The sequence below is a fragment of the Sphaeramia orbicularis genome, chromosome 7 (genome assembly GCF_902148855.1).
Source record: "Sphaeramia orbicularis chromosome 7, fSphaOr1.1, whole genome shotgun sequence".
NCBI classification, from domain to species: Eukaryota; Metazoa; Chordata; class Actinopteri; order Kurtiformes; family Apogonidae; genus Sphaeramia; species Sphaeramia orbicularis.
Window position 1 is genome coordinate 16,836,975 of NC_043963.1, and position 21,999 is coordinate 16,858,973.

At 33.9% G+C, this 21,999-nt stretch overlaps 3 protein-coding genes and 1 long non-coding RNA gene across 6 annotated transcripts; all 4 read left to right on the top strand.

Moving 5' to 3' along the window:
• Positions 1-393: 393 nt before the first annotated feature.
• LOC115422344 (CMRF35-like molecule 5) lies at positions 394-11,194 on the top strand. 2 transcript variants are annotated; one of them, XM_030138622.1, is made up of 7 exons: positions 394-531; positions 1,047-1,418; positions 2,216-2,344; positions 2,715-2,807; positions 3,040-3,122; positions 4,660-4,807; positions 11,114-11,194. In XM_030138622.1, exons 1-6 carry the CDS (start codon positions 495-497, stop codon positions 4,798-4,800), a joined length of 855 nt encoding a protein of 284 aa, XP_029994482.1. In that variant the 5' UTR covers positions 394-494; the 3' UTR covers positions 4,801-4,807; positions 11,114-11,194. The 2 variants fall into 2 exon arrangements, with proteins under 2 accessions (XP_029994482.1, XP_029994481.1); XM_030138621.1 differs by lacking the exon at positions 11,114-11,194 and having other exon boundaries at positions 4,660-5,131.
• LOC115422342 (triggering receptor expressed on myeloid cells 1-like) lies at positions 6,764-11,132 on the top strand. Of its 2 annotated transcripts, none has more exons than XM_030138619.1 (6): positions 6,764-7,348; positions 7,789-8,130; positions 8,783-8,965; positions 9,755-9,847; positions 10,080-10,162; positions 10,966-11,132. In XM_030138619.1, the coding sequence occupies exons 1-6, from the start codon at positions 7,312-7,314 to the stop codon at positions 11,104-11,106; spliced, it is 879 nt and encodes a 292-aa protein (XP_029994479.1). In that variant the 5' UTR covers positions 6,764-7,311; the 3' UTR covers positions 11,107-11,132. The 2 variants fall into 2 exon arrangements, with proteins under 2 accessions (XP_029994479.1, XP_029994480.1); XM_030138620.1 differs by having other exon boundaries at positions 8,783-8,884.
• A 225-nt stretch (positions 11,195-11,419) lies between the features above and the next one.
• On the top strand, positions 11,420-18,045 carry LOC115422345 (CMRF35-like molecule 5). Its single transcript, XM_030138624.1, has 6 exons — positions 11,420-11,897; positions 12,410-12,757; positions 13,666-13,794; positions 14,171-14,263; positions 14,496-14,578; positions 17,676-18,045. The coding sequence occupies exons 1-6, from the start codon at positions 11,861-11,863 to the stop codon at positions 17,814-17,816; spliced, it is 831 nt and encodes a 276-aa protein (XP_029994484.1). The 5' UTR covers positions 11,420-11,860; the 3' UTR covers positions 17,817-18,045.
• A 2,070-nt stretch (positions 18,046-20,115) lies between these two features.
• On the top strand, positions 20,116-20,954 carry LOC115422346 (uncharacterized). The gene is made up of 2 exons (XR_003935833.1): positions 20,116-20,199; positions 20,811-20,954. It is a non-coding gene; the product is annotated as an uncharacterized LOC115422346 (long non-coding RNA).
• Positions 20,955-21,999: the final 1,045 nt, after the last annotated feature.

A 21,999-nucleotide genomic window follows, 5' to 3' on the forward strand; every position in this document is an offset into this window, starting at 1 on the left:
TACATCAACATGGAACAATTCATCACAATTCATCAGTTTCAGGTTATGCCATGGATTTAACCCTTAAAGACCCAGAACTATTTTTGTTGTGAGCTCCAGATGAATTTATCTTTGTTTCCTCCATGTTGATTTTAAATGGTTGTAGGCCCTCAGCACCCCCTACTGGAACAGACAACTGCAACACTGGTCAGTTTTTCTTTCTCTGACTTCATTTAATACTTAATTCATCACAAACATTAAAAAAACAACACATTTAGAGATATGTGGTTTTCACTGTTGAAAGATCAGTACATTTCTTTGTTTTTTTCAGTGCATTTACAGTTTTTCCTGGGTGTGGGGTTCATATACTGCTTCACAGAGTAGTAGTTGAACTGATGAAAAGAGGAGGAGAGAAAAGTCTTTAAGTTTTAGACTCTAAATTTTAGAGAAGTGTTAAACTGAAGTTCCTGGTTTTGAAGTGAAGACGAAAAAGAGCGTTAAACTCATATTAAACCATGAAAATCTGTCACAGTTTGATCTTCTTCTTTCTCAGTGAGTATTCTGTTAATCTTCTATCTTTATTTCACATTCTAGTATTTTATTGTCATTATATTTGTATAGTTGATCTGTGGTAAACTCTGCAGTAGGTGGTTTGCCTGTTTCCTGTGTGGTGGTGGTTTGTGAGTCTCAACATGGTGATTAGACCACAGTTAAAACCTTGTCACAAATAAATTAAAACAAAAAATTATATTGTTCAATCAACCTGATAGTGACATTTCAGTTTCTTTTTGTTTCTGGTTCTTGATCATGTTTTATCAGATCTACCTTCCAGTGCTCACCTTTCCAGTATCTGTGTCTATGTTCTATTCCGTTGTATTTCACTGAATTTCTCAGTTGCTTTTTATTCTTTTCATTTATTGTTAAATCTTCCTAAAACAAATAAAATTATTAGATTCATCCACTGATCAAACTCTGGTAAACTGGTTGTGTCTTAGTGTGAATATGAAGCATCAATAAACAGAATCATACTGCAGATATTAACTATTCACTGTGTATTTATTTAACAGCACTTCAAGATGGAAACATTGGTCTCGTCAGTGGAGATGGAAACACTGGTATCACCAAAGTAGAAATCCCAGTTTATGAAATGACTGAAGGAGAAACAATCACAGTTAAATGCATGTTTTATTGGTTATCTGGTTTGGAAAGACAAAGGAAGATGTTCTGTAGGAATGAATGTGAAAAGGGAGATATCCTTGTAGAAACATCGAAGAAGAAAGCTCAAAAAGGAAGACACGGCATCAGGCTAGGATCATCTGCTACAGAACTCTATGTGACCATCAGACACCTGAGGAAGTCTGACTCTGGACTGTACCAGTGTGTTTTGGAAAGGTTTGGACCAGATGGGTATGATGAATTTAGGATTAAAGTAACAAAGGGTGAGTTTTTACTGAAAGTGTTTCTCTTCTTGTAATATATTAAATACATTTTGGCTGAGAGCACCTTAGTTAATGTGTTTGGTTGCACAAACAGAACAATTCATTTCAGTTTTTTATTTTATTTTATTTTATTTTTTTTATAAAAGATCCCACCACCACAAAGTAAGGACCTTATGTTATTATCCAGAATTTTTTTGTGTAGTTTCATCTATGTTTGGTGAGATAAACCCTCAGTTAATGAATAATGACAAATAAGCTCATTTAAATAATACACAGTTTATCCTGGTCATTATTATCATTGCTACTATTACTACTACTACTACTACTAATAATAATGACTAATGTTTATTCATTTATTTTTTAACATTATGTCCTGTAATACATGATTCATACCGACAAGTGAGTAGTTCAGTCCATATTATTACATGACTGCTTGACCTCTTATGACATATAACTGATCATTCTGTAAAATTAATAAATAATTAATAAACAATATATCCACTAAAAAATTTAGGATTATTTACTGGAAGAGAGAACAGGTGTAATCTTCATTTTATTGGTAATTTGATGCTTCTGCCAAAAAACATATTACAAAATATATTTATGATGCATCTCAGCATATAATTAAATTTTAAGAATAAAATAGTGATAAATAAATGTTAAAATGCACCTCAGTATATGTAGATAATAGTGAAATATTTTAATTAAAATAAAGTTGCCACCCCACATTTATAATACAGAATCTAAAATGTCCAATAAGCCGTAGATGAACTTGTTTATCACTGTTTTTTTCACAGCTTCGTCAACGCTCAAACCGACCACTTTACTGATGACTTCAGCTTCAGCTACGACTGAGCTGAGTTTCAGCTCCAGTTCAACCTCTGAGTCTGAACATCAGCAGACGATGACAGTAGATCCAGGTCCAGGTGTGTTTCCATTTCTCCTAATGTGACGAGCCTGCACCATTCCACCATTAGGTGTCTCTGTGTCCTCTTTAGTGTAATGTAATGCTGATCAGTGCCACCTGACCAGCACTGAGAGTTTCTGTTGTTTTAAAATGGACAGAAAATGCATTCAGGAATAAGTCAAACAAGAAGGAAACTGATCCAGGTCTAGTTTGTGAGACGTTTTCTAAATTCTGGTATAATTAGTCAAGTTATATTAAAGCAACATATAATAAAACTTGTTAAAGTGTCACTAAACTTTGTGTCTTCCATGGGTCATTTAGTTTGTATTTTAATAACATCAAATCCTCCAAAGTCAGAGTTAAATGATCTCGTTGTTCTTCTTCACCAGCCACAGGACTGTACATGAGTCTGACTGTTGTCGTCATAGTCATCCTGGCACCTCTGTTGGTCTTCTGCAAGAAGAGGACCAACAAACCAGCAGGTGAAGCACAAGAAACATGTTTTATTTATTTATAGAACTGTTCATTATTGAGCAGGAAGGCATTAAGGTGTAAGATGTTTCTACTCATAGTCCACTGTTTGAGGTTTTCATCTGCTGCAAGAATTCAAACTTAAACAGAAAGTCACCAGTTCAGAGAATTATAAACTAAAAATAGAAATGAAGCTGAAATTAAACTGACTGAATGACACATTGTGCTTGTTCTGTGTTTCAGAACTCCATGTGGATACAGAGTATGATCTGATTACAGACGAGAGACTGAGGGAATTCATGTGTCACCAACTTCACTCAACTCAGGTCTGCATTGTTTCTCAAGTGGGAAATTTATTTTGAAGATACAGGGAAAGAGAAAAGACACAGAAAAGACATAAAACACTAGAGGAACAACCATGATTAACACATACATGACTTTTAAAATGATTCACTGTAAAAGATGCAGCAGAGTCGAAAAAACAAGGACTGAAATACAAAGTGAAAAGAAAAGTAAGTCAAAAGTAGGTCAAATCTAATTTACAGATTAAAACACTCAACTAACCCTTGGTTTACACTTGGTTTACACTATGTTGTGATATTAAAATGGTCATAGTCATGGAGTATAATGATAGAAAAATGTATCATATTATATCATGATATAAATATTAGTCATAGTATAGCATGACGTAAACTGGTCATACTATACAAAAAAGGATCACAACATAATATGATATAAAAATTGTCTACAGTATGATATAAAAATGTGGAATAATATAGAATGATGTAAAAATTGGTCATAGAATAATATTACATAAACCTAGCCATAGTATATTATGACATAAAAACTGATCATAGTATAGCATGATATTAAAAAAAAGTTATGAAATAGAATGTAATTCACATTCATCATCGTGTAGTATGATATAAAAACCCATACTATAGCATGTCATTGATATTTATCATAGTATAATATGATATAAAAACATTTATAGTATAACAAGACATAAAAATTGGTCATAGTATGGCATGATATATAGTATGATATTAAAACGTGTCATAATATATTATAAAACTAGCAATATTCATATTGCTATAAAGGTTGGTCATAGCATAATATGATATAAAAACTTGTCATAGTATAGTATGATATACAGATTAGCTACAATATAGTTTGAGTTAAAAATGGGTCATAGTATGATATGATATAAAAATTGTCTAAAGTATGATGTAAAAATGGGGAATAATATAGAATGATATAAAAATTGATCATAGTAATGTGTGAAATAGAAATTGGTCATAGTGTAATATTATATGAAAACTTGTCCTATTATAGTGTGATATTTAAAAAAAAAGCCAAAGTATAGTATGTCATTAAAATTTGTCATAGTATAATATGACATATAACTTGTCATAGTACAGTATGAAATACAAATTAGTTACAATACAGTATGAGATAAAAATGGGTCATTGTATGACATGACATAAAAACAACAGCCATAACATCATGGAAAGAAAAGCAAAATAACTACTTTTTTCCCCTCTATGTTGATATATTAGGTCAAAGTTAAAATAAAACAGACTGATCACATAGGTGAAGTTGTGTTGAAAAAAAGACACCAAACAGAGTATGGTAGTTTTTATTTGGTACATAAAATCAAAAATAGCCAAAATAGGCTCAGACCCCAAAGGGTTAAAGAATATTTACACATAATACACAGTACACTCTTTCTGTGTATGTTTTTATTCCAGTCTTCATAAACGTTCCGTTACAAATGTGACTTAAAGACACAACATAACTAGAATAAACTTTAACATCAGTCTACCTGTTGTGACCTTTGACCTCTGTGTTTTCTGTGTCCAGACTGGAGACTCCTCAGGTATTTACACCTACTGTGAGCTGGATTTTTCTGACCAGATCTCCTCCTGGCTCAGCAGCGCCCCCCAGAGTCAGACTACTGAAGTGGTTTATCGTGTTACTTTACCTCAGCAGCAGCGTCACTGAGGCCGAGGTCAAACCTGGGTGTCACAGAAAAAAACAAAAAAACACATTCTGCACCAAAGTTATGCTTCAGCTCAGATCTGCTTCTGCTAGCTCTGCTTCAGTGTAAATATGAAGTTATATGTGAAGAGGATAAGTGAGGTTAACTGAATCAAGGGACTTGATTTGTCATAAATTATGTTCATACGAGGAAACATGATAGACTGTTATGTGGAGACATTTAAAATTTTGCCCATTACAAGTAAATGGGGAAAAAAAAGATTCATAAAAATTCATAAAAAATTTGAACTTTGACCTACTGTTCTCAAAATGTAATCACATCGATTCAGGGTCACTGGCAATCTATAAACTAAATCTAGTATGAATTCAACCAATAGTGTTGCTGCTAGAATGTTAACAAACAAAGAAACAAACTGAACCAAAAACAATACCCCTAGCCTCCCCTTTGGGGGCGGGATAATAAATGCAGAAACATAATGTAATGTGTATTATCGGTCACCAGAGGTCAGTACAAAACATTGTGTTTGTAAGTGCAGCATGCAAAGTGTGAAACAGGGTTGGAAACAGGCATCAGAAATGTTAGAAACAGAAGCATCACAAAAAATACAAAAAGAAAGAAACAAACAAACATAAGAATGAATATAGAGAACAGTATGTGATGAGTGTTTGTGCTCCTGCATGTCCATGAGTCTACACTGGTATCTACAGCTGGTTAGAGGGGGTCTGTGGTGGTGGGGGTTGGGCGGTTCGACTGAACGAGCATGAGCGTCTGCAAAAAAGAAAAAAACATCAATAAGTGCAAAGCCTCAAGTCACCTGCTCAACTAAAGTTTTAGAAACCACATACACACTCCAGGAAACACCATTAAAAAGAACACAATCAGAGGTCGTTTTCATGCACAGTTTCCTTCACTGTGATGTAAATATCTGTATATATGTATGTTTGTTTATTACTATCTTATATTTATATTTGTTTAACCAGGTAGGTCAAGTTCTCTTTTACTATGATGACCTGGTCAAGACGAAGCATAAGAGGCAGATACAAAATAACAAGAACAAAAAGAAAAACAGAAAATATTACTGTGTTTCCTGTTCTGCATGTTCACTTTACTGTAAATGCAACTGTTAGACTTGAGTTTCCAGATCTGTCTTGTCTTGTCTTATCTTATCTTGTCTTGTCTTGTCTTGTCTTGTCTTGTCTTGTCTTGTCTTGTCTTGTCTTATCTTATCTTATCTTATCTTATCTTATCTTATCTTATCTTATCTTATCTTATCTTATCTTATCTTATCTTATCTTATCTTATCTTATCTTATCTTGTCTTGTCTTGTCTTGTCTTGTCTTGTCTTGTCTTATCTTATCTTATCTTATCTTATCTTATCTTATCTTATCTTATCTTATCTTATCTTATCTTATCTTATCTTATCTTATCTTATCTTATCTTATCTTATCTTATCTTGTCTTGTCTTGTCTTGTCTTGTCTTGTCTTGTCAATAATAAATGAAATGAATATTGTAATAATGAGTACTATATTTTGATCATTTATACATATGATTGTATGTCAGAAATATTTTTGCTATAAATATGTTTAATCTTTTTTTAAACACCACTTCTGGATTACTTCTCCATGTAGATGTTATGTGGGGGTGGACCCTCAGCGCCCCCTGTTGGACCAAGTAACAGTAGTCACTTTTCCATTGGACATCTATGCAAAATGTTAGTTATTTATTAAATGTCGAAAAAACAGAAGCGTGTAATGTCGTTTTTTTCCATTAAATCACAAATGTGATGATTTGTTTATTTATGATTGTGAGCTGTCACAAGAAGTCATTCCATAAACATGTAGTTGAACATAAATATCTGTTGTTTTGAATCTAGAATGCTCGTTACACTTTTATCTCGTTCTAAATAAAAAAATTATTTGGTTTCCTCATGTGTCCACACATACCATGCTATATTTATTTTAAAACTCTTCTTCTTCACTTGTTGTAACATCCTTTTTTTTGTTTACGTGACTCTAGTTGCGCAAAAAGGTCTTTCCATTGCAGTTTTGCACAATATACCAATTTCGCTACGTCTGACAAACCACCTCTTACAAGTTTGAAAACTTTTCAGCAAAAAATTAGAGTTTTGGCAAAATTATAGTTTTTCCATTAGGTTAATTTTTATGCGGAAGTTATATTTGCACAATTTATCAATGGAAAAGTGACTATGGTCTTTTTCTGACTTCAACAAAGTGGAGAATTTAATGCTTAATACATTTATCACAAACATTAAAAACCAACACCTTTGGAGATACGTGGTTTTCACTGGTTGAAAGATTAGTGTATTTCTTTGTTTTTTTCAGTGCATTTAAAGTTTTTCCTGGGTGTGGGGCTCATATACTGGTTCATAGAGTAGTGGTTGAACTAATGAGAGGAGGAGGAGAGAAAAATCTTTACCTTTTAGCAAAGTGTTAAACAGAAGTTCCTGGTTTTAAAGTGAAGACCAAAACGAGCGTTAAACTCTTATTAAACCATGAAAATCTGTCACAGTTTGATCTTCTTCTTTCTCAGTGAGTATTCCGTTAATCCTCTATTTTTATTACACATAACTGTATTTTATTGTCATTATATTTCTATTGTTGATCTGTGGTAAACTCTGCAGTAGATGGTTTGTCTGTTTCCTGTGTGATGGTGGTTTGTGAGTCTGAACATGGTGATCAGACCACAGCTAAAACCTTTTTATAAATAAATTAAAATTTAGTGATGTTTCAGGGTTTTTGTTGTTTCTGGTTCTTGTTCATGTTTTATCAGATCTACCTTCCAGTGCTCACCTTTCCAGTATCTGTGTCTATGTGCTATTCAGTTGTATTTCACTGAATTTCTCAGTTGCTTTTTATTCTTTTCATTTATTGTTAAATCTTCCTAAAGCAAATAAAATTATTAGATTCATCAATTGACCAAACTCTGTTAAACTGGTTGTGTAACTATTCACTGTGTATTTATTTAACAGCACTTCAAGACGGAAACATTGGTCTCATCAGCGCAAAAATCCCAGTTTTTAAAAAAACTGAAGGAGAGACAATCATCCTTAAATGCCCGTTTGAGTGGTCTCTTTTTGACACAGGAAAGAAGATTTTCTGTAGGAATGAATGTGAAAAGGGAGACGTACTTGTAGAGACTTCAGTTATGTACAAGGAAACAGGAAGATACAGCATCAGGAAAGGATCATCTGATACAGAACTCTATGTGACCATCAGACAACTGAAGGAGTCTGACTCTGGACTGTACCGGTGTGTTTTGGACAGGTTAGGACCAGATGAGTACGCAGAATTTAGGATTAAAGTAACAAAGAGTGAGTATTTACTGAAAGTTTTTCTCTTCTTGTAATTTATTAAATACATTTGGGCTGAGAGCACCTCAGTTAATGTGTTTGGTTGCACAAACAGATCAATTCATTTCAGTGTTTTTTTGTTTGTTTTTTTAAAAAATAAAAGATCCCACCACCACAAAGTCAGGACGTTATGTTATTATTCACAATTTTTGTGTAGTTTCATCTATTTGTAAAATAATCCTTCGGTTAATGAACAATGACAAATAAGCTCATTTAAATGATACACAGTTTATCCTGCTTCATTCATTTATTATTACTACTACTACTACTATTAAAAAATAATAATATTTATTTATTCTTTAACATTATGTCCTGTTATACATGATTCATACTGACAAGTGAGTAGTTCAGTCCATATTATTACATGACCGCTTAACCTCTGAATATATATAACTCATCATCCTATAAAATTAATAAATAATTAATAAATAATATAGCCACTGAAAAAAAATGTGGATTATTTACTGAGAGAGAGAACAGGTGTAATCTTCATTTTATTGGTAAATTGATGCTGGTGCCTAAAAAAAATATTGCATCTCAGCAAGTCTATAAAATAGTGAGTTTTTAAACCACAATGTAATGGCAACCCCACATTTCTACATTTATATTACAGAATCTAAAGTGGACAATGAGACTTTAAAACCATCTTCAACTCACCAACCATCTGTCAACGAGCGAGAGCCCACTTCTGCTTTAACTACGACTTCAGCTTCAGGTACGACTGAGCTGAGTTTCAGCTCCAGTTCAACCTCTGAGTCTGAACATCAGCAGACGACGACAGTAGATCCGGGTCCAGGTGTGTTTCCATTTCTCCTGATGTGACGACCCTGCACCATTCCACCACTAGGTGTCTCTGTGTCCACTTTAGTGTAATGTAATGCTGATTAGTGCCACCTGTGTCTGCTCCATGTAAGTGTTGTGACGTCACTGTTCGCTCCCTGCTGTGATCTGTTTGTTTGTTTTAGTTGAAATAAATGTGTCCATGTTTTTTTTTTGCCACCTAAGAGCTGGGCTGTGACACTAAAAAATGAAGAGAAAAACAATGTGCCATCTGTAGCAGTAGCCGATTGAGAGTTTCTGTTGTTTTAAAATGCACAGAAAATGCATTCAGGAACAAGAAAAGCACTCAGAGAGCGCAGACCTCCGCCAAGACAGATCTGCCTCCCGTGTGTGTTTGTTTATTTGTTTGTTTGTTAGTTAGCAAGATAACTCAAAAAGTTGTGGACGGATTCTCATGAAGTTTTCAGGAAATGTTGATACTGGCACAAGGAAGAAATGATTAAATTTTGGTGAGTTATCTTGCTAACAAACAAACAAACATGCACGCACACAAAGCAAAGTGATCACAATACCTCCTGGCAGAGGTAATAAGTGAAACTAGAAGGAAACTGATCCAGATCTAGTATTTGAGATATTTTCTAAATTCTGGTATAATTTGTCAAATTATATTAAAGCAGCATATAATAAGACTTGTTAAAGTGTCACTAAACTTTCTGTGTCTTCCATGGGTCATTTAGTTTATATTTTAATAATATCAAATCCTCCAAAGTCAGAGTTAAATGATCTCGTTGTTCTTCTTCACCAGCCACAGGACTGTACGTGAGTCTGACTGTTGTCGTCATAGTCATCCTGGCACCTCTGTTGGTCTTCTGCAAGAAGAGGACCAACAAACCAGCAGGTGAAGCACAAGAAACATGTTTTATTTATTTGTAGAATTGTTCATTATTGAGCAGGAAGGCATTAAGGTGTAAGATGTTTCTACTCATAGTCCACTGTTTGAGGTTTTCATCTGCTGCAAGAATTCAAACTTAAACAGAAAGTCACCAGTTCAGAGAATTATAAACTAAAAATAGAAATGAAGCTGAAATTAAACTGACTGAATGACACATTGTGCTTGTTCTGTGTTTCAGAACTCCATGTGGATACAGAGTATGATCTGATTACAGACGAGAGATTGAGGGAATTCATGTGTCACCAACTTCACTCACCTCAGGTCTGCATTGTTTCAAAAGTGGGAAATTTAGTTTGTAGATACAGGGAAAGAGAAAAGACATAAAACATTAGAGGAACAACCATGATTAACACATACATGACTTTTAAAATGATTCACTGTAAAAGATTCAGCAGAGTCGAAAAAACAAGGACTCAAATATGAAAAGAAAAGTAAGTCAAAAGTAGGTCAAATCTAATGTACAGATTAAAACATTCAATTAACCCTTGGTTTACACTGTTATGATATAAAATGGTCATAGTCATAGAGTATAATGATTTAAAAATCTATCATATTATAGTATGATATAAATATTAGTCATAGTATAGCATGATGTAAACTGGTCATACTACAGTATGATACAAAAAATGGTCACAGTATAACATGATATAAAAATTGTCTATAGTATGATATGAAAAATGGCAGTAGTATATTAAGATATAACAATTGGTCATAACATAGTGTGACATAAAAATGGGGAATAATATAGAATGATATAAACATTGATCATAGTAATGTGTGATAAAGAAACTGGTCATAGTATAATATTATATAAACTAGTCATAGTATATTATGGCATAAGAAACTTATCATAGTATGTCATGATATAAAATTGCTTATAGACCACCATGATATGAAGAAGCCATAGTACAGTATGTCATTCAAATGTATCATAGTATAACATTATATAAAAACATTTATAGTATAGCGTGACAAATGTGACTTAAAGACACAACATAACTAGAATAAACTTTAACATCAGTCTACCTGTTGTGACCTTTGACCTCTGTGTTTTCTGTGTCCAGACTGGAGACTCCTCATGTCTTTACACCTGCTGTGAGCTGGATTTTTCTGACCAGATCTCCTCCTGGCTCAGCAGCGCCCCCCAGAGTCAGACTACTGAAGTGGTTTATCGTGTTACTTTACCTCAGCAGCAGCGTCACTGAGGCCGAGGTCAAACCTGGGTGTCACAAAAATGTGATGATTTGTTTATTTATAATTGTGAGATGTCACAAGACGTCATTCCATAAACATGGCAACGAACATAAATATCTGTTGTTTTGAATCTAGAATTTTCGTTACCCCTTTATCTCGTACTAAATAAAAAAATTATTCGGTTTCCTCGTGTGTCCACACATATTGCACCATGTTTGTTTTAAAACTCTTCTTCTTCACTTGTTGTAACATTCTTTTTTTTGTTTACGTTACTGTAGTTGTGCAAATAGGTCTTTCCATTGTAGGTTTGCTTGATATACCAATTTCACTGTGCCCGAAAAACCACCTCTTGCAAGTGTAAAAACTTTACACCAAAAAACAAGTTTTGGTAAAATTGACGTTTTTTTTCCCATTAGAGAAATTTTTTATGAGCGACCTATATTGGCACAATTTGAGGGTCAATGGAAAAGTGACTACTGTCTTTTTCTGACTTCCAAAGAGGAGAATTTAACGCTTAATACATTAAAAACCAACACATTTGGAGATACGTGGTTTTCAATGTTGAAAGATAAGTACATTTCTTTGTTTTTTTCAGTGCATTTAAAGTTTTTCCTGGGTGTGGGGCTCATATACCGGTTCACAGAGTGGTAGTTGAACTAATGAGAGGAAGAGAAGAGAAAAGTCTTTACCTTTCAGAGAAGTGTTAACCAGAAGTTCCTGGTTTTAAAGTGAAGACGAAAAAGAGTGTTGAACTCATATCAAACCATGAAAATCTGTCACATTTGGATCTTCTTTTTTCTCAGTGAGTATTCTGTTAATCTCCCGTTTTTATTACATATTATTGTATTTTATTGTCATTATATTTCTATAGTTGATCTGTGGTAAACTCTGCAGTAGATGGTTTGTCTGTTTCCTGAGTGATGGTGGTTTGTGAGTCTGAACATGGTGATCAGACCACAGCTAAAACATTGTCATAAACAAATTCAACCAGAAAATGGTATTGTTCAATCAACCTGATAGTGACATTTCAGTTTCTTTTTTTTTCTTGTTCTTCATATTTTGTCAGATCTACCTTCCAATGCTCACCTTTCCAGTATCTGTGTCTATGTTCTGTTCAGTTGTATTTCACTGAATTTCTCAGCTGCTTTTTATTCTTTTTATTTATTGTTAAATCTTCCTAAAGCAAATAAAATTATTAGATTCATCCTCTGACCAAACTCTGGTAAACTGGTTGTGTCTTAGTGTGAATGTGAAGCATCAATAAACAGAATCATACTGCAGATATTAACTATTCACTGTGTTTTTATTTAACAGCACTTCAAGATGGAAACACTGGTCTTGTCAGTGCAGAAATCCCATCTATTTATATAACTGAAGGAGAAACAATCAGAGTTGAATGCCCATTTGATTCATCATTTTTTGACACAGGAAAGAAGATGTTCTGTAGGAATAAATGTAAAAATGGAGACGTACTTTTTGAGACATCAAATATGAGCGGTCAAAAAGGAAGATACAGCATAGAGCTCATGGAACGATCATCTGATACAGTCATGTCTGTGACCATCACACACCTGAAGGAGTCTGACTCTGGACTGTACCGGTGCGTTTCGGAAAGGTATGGACAAGATGAGTACACAGAATTCTGGATTATAGTAACAAAAGGTGAGTTTTTTCCGAAAGTGTTTCTCTTCTTGTAATTTATTAAATACATTTTAGATGATTTGGCCGTTAATGTGTTTGGTTGCTCAAACAGAACAATTCTTTCTTTTTTTTTTTTTTTTTTTAATAAAAGATCATACGACCACAAAGTCGGGGCCTTATGTTATTACCCAGATTTTTTGTGTAGTTTCAGCTATTTGTAAGATTAACCCTCTATTTAGTGAATGAGGACAAATAAGCTCATTTAAATAATACACAGTTTATCCTGCTTCATTCACTTATTATGATTGCTACTTCTATGACTAACAATAATAATAATAAAAATAATAATATTTATTTTTTAACATTATGTCCTGTAATACATGAAGCATACTGACAATTGAGTAGTTCACTCCACATTATTATATAACTGTTTGACCTCTGAATATATATATATATATATATATATATATATATATATATATATATATATATATATATATATATATATATATATATATATATATCATCATCTTGTAAAATTAAGAAATAATGTATCCACTGAAAAATGCAGGATTATTTACTGAGAGAGAGAACAGGTGTAATGTTCATTTTATTGGTAATTTGATGCTGGTGCCTCAAAAAATATTACACTATATATATATATATATATATATATATATATATATATATATATATATATATATATATATATATATATATATATATGATGCATCTTCGCATATAATTAAATTTTAAGTATGAAATACTGATAAATAAATGTTAAAATGCACCTAAGTATATGTAGATAATAGTGAAATATTTTGATTAAAATGAAATTGCCACCCTGCATTTATAATACAGAATCTAAAATGTCCAATAAGCCGTAGATGAACTTGTTTATCACTGTTTGTTTCATTGTTTTTTCACAGCTTCGTCGACGCTCAAACCGACCACTTTACCAGTGACTTCAGCTTCAGCTACGACTGAACTGAGTTTCAGCTCCAGTTCAACCTCTGACTCTGAACATCAGCTGAAGATGACAGTAGATCCAGGTCCAGGTGTGTTTCCATTTGTCCTGATGTGACGAGCCTGCACCATTCCACCACTAGGTGTCTCTGTGTCCTCTTTAGTGTAATGTAATGCTGATCAGTGCCACCTGACCAGCACTGAGAGTTTCTGTTGTTTTAAAATGGACAGAAAATGCATTCAGGAATAAGTCAAACAAGAAGGAAACTGATCCAGGTCTAGTTTGTGAGACGTTTTCTAAATTCTGGCATAATTAGTCAAGTTATATTAAAGCAACATATAATAAGACTTGTTGAAGTATCGCTATGCAAACTTTCTGTGTCTTCCATGGGTCATTTAGTTTGTATTTTAATAATATCAAATCCTCCAAAGTCAGAGTTAAATGATCTTGTTGTTCTTCTTCACCAGCCACAGGACTGTACATGAGTCTGACTGTTGTCGTCATAGTCATCCTGGCACCTCTGTTGGTCTTCTGCAAGAAGAGGACCAACAAACCAGCAGGTGAAGCACAAGAAACATGTTTTATTTGTTTATAGAATAGATCATTATTGAGCAGGAAGGCATTAAGGTGTAAGGTGTTTCTACTCATAGTCCACTGTTTGAGGTTTTCATCTGCTGCAAGAATTCAAACATAAACAGAAAGTCACCAGTTCAGAGAATTATAAACTAAAAATAGAAATGAAGCTGAAATTAAACTGACTGAATGACACAGTGTGCTTGTTCTGTGTTTCAGAACTCCATGTGGATACAGAGTATGATCTGATTACAGACGAGAGTTTGAGGAAATTCATGTGTCACCAACTTCACTCAACTCAGGTCTGCATTGTTTCTCATGCGGGAAATTTATTTTGAAGATACAGGGAAAGAGAAAAGACACAGAAAAAGACATTAAACACTAGAGGAACAACCATGATTAACACATACATGACTTTTAAAATGATTCACTGTAAAAGATGCAGCAGAGTCGAAGAAACAAGGACTGAAATACAAAGTGAAAAGAAAAGTAAGTCGAAAGTAGGTCAAATCTAATTTACAGATTAAAACACTCAACTAACCCTTGGTTTACACTTGGTTTACACTATGTTATGATATAAAAATTGTCATAGTCATAGAGTAGTATGATTTAAAAATGTATCATAATACAGTATAACATAAATATTAGTGCTGGGCAGCAATAAAAAATTTTAATCGCAATTAATCGTGTGGATTTCTGCGATTAATTGCAATTAATCACATAGTTATATGGGGGGGGCATCAGCAGCGTGTGTTGCCTTTAAGTGATATTTCAGACTGGAAGTACTCCGGTGATAAAAAATAATTCCACATTGCAGTGCTTACAAACAACTGTGTCCTTCTCAACCCCACCATCTGGAGACATTTAAAATGAAAATGTCCATATAAAAGACCGGTCTTTTTCTCCATGTTTATGTCCACACCAGTTTATTTCTGGTTGTGAGTGATTGACAGGAGACTTAAGCCCACTAATAAGTACTAATACTAATAAGCCCAATAATATGTGATGTTCAGTTGTTAAAAGCAAGCAAAGGGGGCCCTCTGGTGGTCGGAATAAGTTGCACTAACATATGTTTTGTCCTTGTGGTGTTACCATAATCAGTTCGGACATAAAAAGGAACTAACAGACACGTTTCTTTCACTCTGTTTCTATGGCCCCAAAAATATTTGCCTGTGAGTATTTTATGTTCAGTTGTTGTAAGATTTAATAGTATAAAATATCTCTGATGTGAACCTTTGTTGCTGGATAAAAAGACGTAAATCTTAAATTAATCTGTAAATGCTAATTGTTAGCATGTCTATGGATTTTCCCATTCAAGTTAGCATCGAGCTAGCAATTTTTTCCCCATTCATTTAAATGTATAATGCCATGTAAATGTATTAAGGCAGTGAACAGAACTGAGACATATTTTGTTTGTATGTTGCAATTTTACAGTGAGTCTCAACTAAAAGATCTGGAGAGAAGTTTTGGGCATCCAGCTTTTCTTGGGAAACCTGTTGTCTATCTGCCAAGCTAATCGCTACACGCACACAAGCAGAGGCAGAAGAATAGGAGTTATAATTGTACTGTCCTCGCTAAGACGTCTGTACTTAGTCTGAGCTAGACAGCGAGCTAAACTCTGAATTGACGATGCAACATATGTCCTCTTTGAAGTTTGCAGCTTTAATGTACGTACTCGACATCATGCAGATTGACAGAGTGAAACTATAAAATAAAAACAAAATAATTCAATTAGTTATTTCTATTAATAATATGCATATTCACGGAGAATGCATAGATGTAATAATTATAAACTTAAATTGACTGCTAATAAAATAATCACGTCGTAAATAAGTAAAGGTTAGTTCAAAGGCTGGCTTATTATACCTAAACACAACCAATGAATTTACATAAAGAATTAGCAACCCATCTCCGACTGCTAGCATAAACGAATTAGCTTAAACATGTTAATAACACACTGTAATAAACACATCCAAAATAACGTCCTAAACATATTTCTAACGGCACGTTTGCATGTAAAATTATTTAGCAAACAACAGAACGATTGATACATACAGGCGTTGAACTGCAGGAGTTAAACAAAGTTTGATTCAGCATTACTCGGAAAGTTCGCTCGCTTTTCTCCTCTCAGCTCGTGCACAGTTCACACTGAGCACCAGCGTGTGGAGCGCCAAAATAAAAGCATGAGTTTCAAAATAAGAGTCCGTATGTATAGATGAACTAAGACTTGCTCGAAAGGCAGAACAATAATAAAACGGCGTTAACGTGAGATAGAAAAAAATTGTGGTAATAATGCGTTAACTTGCCCAACCCTAATAAATATTAGTCATAGTATAGCATGATGTAAACTGATCATACTATAGTATGTTATAAAAAATGGTCACAGTATAATATGATCTAAAAATTGTCTATAGTATGATATGAAAATGGGGAATAATATAGAATGATATAGAAATTGGTCATAGTATAATATTATATAAATGTCATCATGTCAGTAGTATATTATGACATAAAAACTGATCATAGTTTAGTATGATATTAAAAAAAGTCATTAGATAGTATGTCATTCATATTTATCTTAGAAAAGTATGATATAAAAACATTTCGTACAGCATGACATAAACATTGGTCATAGCATAGTATGATATAAAAACGTGTCATAGTAAAGTGTGATGTAGAAAATGACCATAGTATAAGATTATATAAAAACTTGTCCTATTACAGTGTGATATTAAAAAAAAGCCATAGTATACTATGTCATTAAAATGTATCATAGTGTAATATGATATAAAAACATTTATATTATGACATGACATAAAAATTGGTCACATTATGGCAGGATATATAGTATGATATTAAAATGTGTCATAACATATTATAAAACTTGAAATATTCTACAATGATATAAAAATTGGTCAAAGCATAGTATGATATAAAAACTTGTCATAGTATGGCATGATATACGAATTAGTTACAATACAGTATGAGTTAAAAATGGGTCATAGTATGATATGATATAAAAACAATAGCCATAGCATATCATGGAAAGAAAAGCAAAAAAAAAGAAAAATTTTCCTTCTATGTTGATATATTTGGTCAAAGTGAAAATATAACAGACTGATCCCAAAGGTGAAGTTGTGTTAAAAAAAAGACAGCAAACAGGGTATGGTAGTTTTTATTTGGTACATAAAGTCAAAAATAGCCAAAATAGGTTCAGACCCCAAAGGGTTAAAGAATATTTACACATAATACACAGTACACTCTTTCTGTGTATGTTTTTATTCCAGTCTTCATAAACGTTCCATTACAAATGTGACTTATAGACACAACATAACTAGAATAAACTCTGAAGTCAGTCTACCTGTTGTGACCTTTGACCTCTGTGTTTTCTGTGTCCAGACTGGAGACTCCTCAGGTATTTACACCTACTGTGAGCTGGATTTTTCTGACCAGATCTCCTCCTGGCTCAGCAGCGCCCCCCAGAGTCAGACTACTGAAGTGGTTTATTGTGTTACTTTACCTCAGCAGCAGCGTCACTGAGGCCGAGGTCAAACCTGGGTGTCACAGAAAAAAACAAAAAAACACATTCTGCACCAAAGTTATGCTTCAGCTCAGATCTGCTTCTGCTAGCTCTGCTTCAGTGTAAATATGAAGTTATATGTGAAGAGGATAAGTGAGGTTAACTCATCCAAAGGACTTGATTTCTCATATATTACGTTGATAGGAGGAAACATGATAGACTGTTGTGTGGAGAAGGGGTGGGATTAAATAAGTTCTACTTCCTCCTACTCATTTTCAAATATGCAAATGAAGTCATACTTTGTTTTCATGTATATGTACATGTATAGGTTTATGTTTTTGTTTGTTTTGTTTTCTTATAATCTGATTCATTTATAAGGACTAAGTAGGATTATTTTTTCTGGTTACACAGTACACTCTTTCTGTGTATGTTTTTATTCCAGTCTTCATAAACATTCCATTACAAATGTGACTTAAAGACACAACATAACAAGAATAAACTTTGAAGTCTACCTGTTGTGACCTTTGACCTCTGTGTTTTCTTTGTCCAGACTGGAGACTCCTCAGGTATTTACTGGTTCACAGAGTACACTATAAAAATGATAACTAGTAATTGTTGATTTCATTAAAGTTTTCAAATTAAACTGACTCAGAAATAAAGCTTTCCATTTACAACCTACAAAAATTTGTCTGCCCAGCAAATTTCGCTCATTGTTGTCCTAACTAAGATTTTCTAAACAGCACAACAAACGTTATCAACTTTTGAGTAGATTTTTTCAGTGAAGTTGGGAACCAGTGGGAAACCCCATAGATGACTGACGTGCGCATGCACACATGGTCTGAACAAGTTTGAACTAGACCAGGGGTCACCAACCCTGGTCCTGGAGAGCCACTATCCTGCATGTTTTAGATGGATCCCTCTTCCAACACACCTGATTCAAATGATAAGCCTATCATCCAGCTCTGCAGAAGCGTGATAATGACTGTCAGGTGTGCTGGAAGAGGGAAACATGGTTTTTACAGTGTGCTGAAACTGTACCAGTCTAAGAAGGGAGCTCTTGGCACAAAATAAACAAGATTTCAGATGACATTCAGTTGGGCTTTGTTTGAGTCAACATCTATTTATTGAGCATTTTTCAAATATAATTACAGCAACATACATTTTCCTTTATTTATATACAGTGCAAAACATTACAACCCCATTTAGTTATGTCTACTTATTTTTGCTCTTCAACTCAAAGAGCTGGTCAGTTGGACCAGGCGGGGGGGTCATGCGACAGTCTTACCCATTCCCCTCTGTCATGGTACCTACTTAGAACGTCATACAGCAATCAGGCTACACAGGTGTGCCAAAGCCTCTTCCACCAATGGGGTCAAAGGTCCCAACACCCAGAACACCTGGTCTGGAGCGGCCATCTTAAAACACCCAGAGTCAGAGTGACTTTGCTCAGACTAGTGTGGAAATCCCAACTCCTCCCAAAGATTTGGCTTCTCCTAAAGCAGGGCTATTCAAATCCAGTCCTTAAGGGCTGGTTTCCTGCATGTTTTAGAAGTTTCTCTCTTTCAGCACACCTGAAAGAGGGAAACCTCTAAAACAGGGGTGTCAAACTCAGATCCTCGAGGGCCAGTATCCTGCATGTTTTAGATGTTTCTCTCTTCAGGCACACCTGATGGTCGTTATCAGGTTTCTGCAGAGTTGGATGATAGGCTCATCATTTGAATCAGGTGTGTTGGAAGAGGGATACATCTAAAACATGCAGGATACCAGCCCTCGAGGATCTGAGTTTGACACCCCTGCTCTAAAACATGCTGAATACCAGCCCTCAAAGACTGGATTTGCCCACCTCTATCCTAAAGGAAGGCCTACCTCTCATCTGTAATAATGGTATGTTCCTTTGACTAAAGAAAGCAAGGTTTTATGAATGGATAATGTAATGTTGTGAGTTGTTGTAACTTGAAACTTGATGTTTTTATAAAGCAAAAATGTGTGTTTGTTTAACTAGCTAAGTCAAGTTTTTTTGTACTGATAATATAAAATAAATATTTGTTTTAACTCACAGTTTTAAGTCGTAACAACAAGTGATTAATAGTTGAATCAACTTTCATAACTTTGAAAAGAAAGTTGGGACAATGAGAACATTGTAGTGAAGAAAACTCAAAAATCTCTTGCATCACATTGCCTTGATATTTTATGTTTTCTCAGCTTTTTCTTTTTTACAGTGTAGTAGCTGAACTAATGAGAAGAGGAGGAGAGAAAAGTCTTTACCTTTTATATTCTAAATTTCAGAGAAGTGTTGAACAGAAGTTCCTGGTTTTAAAGTGAAGATGAAAAAGAGTGTTGAACTCTAATTGAACTCTTACTGAACCATGAAAATCTGTCACAGTTTGATCTTCTTCTTTCTCAGTGAGTATTCTGTTAATCTTCTATCTTTATTTCACATTATTGAATTTTATTGTCATTATATTTGTACAGTTGATCTGTGGTAAACTCTGCAGTAGATGGTTTGTCTGTTTCCTGTGTGATGGTGATTTGTGAGTCTGAACATGGTGATCAGACCACAGCTAAAACATTGTCATATATATATATATATATATATATATATATATATATATATATATATTATTATTATTATTATTATTATTATTATTATTATTATTATTATTATTTTTTTTTTTTTTTTTTTTTTTTTTAATTATATTGTTCAATCAACCTGATAGTGACATTTCAGTTTCTTTTTGTTTCTGGTTCTTGTTCATGTTTTATCAGATATATCTTCTAGCGCTCACCTGTCCAGTATCTGTGTCTATGTTCTATTCAGTTGTATTTCACTGAATTTCTCAGTTGCTTTTTATTCTTTTCATTTATTGTTAAATCTTCCAAAAGCAAATAAACTTGATAGATTCATCCACTGACCAAACTCTGGTAAACTGGTTGTGTCTTAGTGTGAATGTGAAGCATCAATAAACAGAATCATACTGCAGATATTAACTATTCACTGTGTATTTATTTAACAGCACTTCAAGATGGAAACACTGGTCTCGTCAGTGGAGAAATCCCAGTTTATGAAAAAACTGAAGGAGAAACAATTAGAGTTGAATGCACGTTTGAGTGGTCTGGTGTGGGCACACAAAAGATGATGTTATGTAGGAATGAATGTAGAGATGGAGACGTCCTTGTTGAGACACGGACTAGGAACAGAGAAGAAGGAAGATACAGCATCAGGCTAGGATCATCTGATACAGTCATGTATGTGACCATCAGACACCTGAAGGAGTCTGACTCTGGACTGTACCAGTGTGTTTTGGACAGGGCATTCTTCAATGGGTATGAAGACTTTCTGATTCAAGTAACAAAGGGTGAGTTTTTACTGAAACTGTTTCTCTTCACGTGATTTATCAGATAAATTTTGGCTGAGAGCACCTCTGTTAATGTGTTGATGATCATACACTGCAGTTTGTTTATAAAAAAAATCAATTTATTTCACTAGTTTTTTTTATTTTTTATTTTTATATATATGACCACATCACCAAAATTCAAGACCTTTTGTTACTATCCAGATTTGTGTTGTCTAGTTTCATCTATTTCTAAGATGAACCCTCAGTTAATGACTAAAGACAAATATGCTCATTTAAATAATACACAGTTAAACCTGCTTCAGTCACTTATCATTATTATTATTATTATTATTATTATTATTATTATTATCATTATTTGTGCATTATGTCCTGTAATACATGACTCATACTGACAAGTAAGTAGTTCAGTCCATATTATTACAGAACTGCTTGACCTCTTATGATATAGAACTCATCATCTTGTAAAATGAAAAAATAATTAATAAATAATTTATCCACTGAAAAATTCAGCATTGGCAATTTGATGCTGGTGCCTAAAAAATATTGCATCTCAGCATGTCTATAAAATAGTGAAAATGTTTAATCCAAACATAATTGCCACCCCGCTTTTCTACATTTATATTACAGAATCTAAAGTGGACGATGAGACGCCAAAACCATCTTCAACTCACCGACCATCTGTCAGCGAGCGAGAGCCCACTTCTGCTTTAACTATGACTATGACTTCAGCTTCAGCTATGACTGAGCTGAGTTTCAGCTCCGGTTCAACCTCTGAGTCTGAACATCAGCAGACGACGACTGTAGATCCGGGTCCAGGTGTGTTTCCATTTCTCCTGATGTGACGACC

Coding starts and splice junctions, on each gene's coding strand:
- LOC115422344 (XM_030138622.1), top strand. CDS start 495: ATGAAAATCTGTCACAGTTTGATCTTCTTCTTTCTCA. Junction 2,345..2,714: donor GACAGTAGATCCAGGTCCAG/GTGTGTTTCCAT, acceptor CTTCTTCACCAG/CCACAGGACTGTACATGAGT. Junction 3,123..4,659: donor ACCAACTTCACTCAACTCAG/GTCTGCATTGTT, acceptor TTCTGTGTCCAG/ACTGGAGACTCCTCAGGTAT.
- LOC115422342 (XM_030138619.1), top strand. CDS start 7,312: ATGAAAATCTGTCACAGTTTGATCTTCTTCTTTCTCA. Junction 8,966..9,754: donor GACAGTAGATCCGGGTCCAG/GTGTGTTTCCAT, acceptor CTTCTTCACCAG/CCACAGGACTGTACGTGAGT. Junction 10,163..10,965: donor ACCAACTTCACTCACCTCAG/GTCTGCATTGTT, acceptor TTCTGTGTCCAG/ACTGGAGACTCCTCATGTCT.
- LOC115422345 (XM_030138624.1), top strand. CDS start 11,861: ATGAAAATCTGTCACATTTGGATCTTCTTTTTTCTCA. Junction 12,758..13,665: donor CTGGATTATAGTAACAAAAG/GTGAGTTTTTTC, acceptor GTTTTTTCACAG/CTTCGTCGACGCTCAAACCG. Junction 14,264..14,495: donor GAGGACCAACAAACCAGCAG/GTGAAGCACAAG, acceptor TCTGTGTTTCAG/AACTCCATGTGGATACAGAG.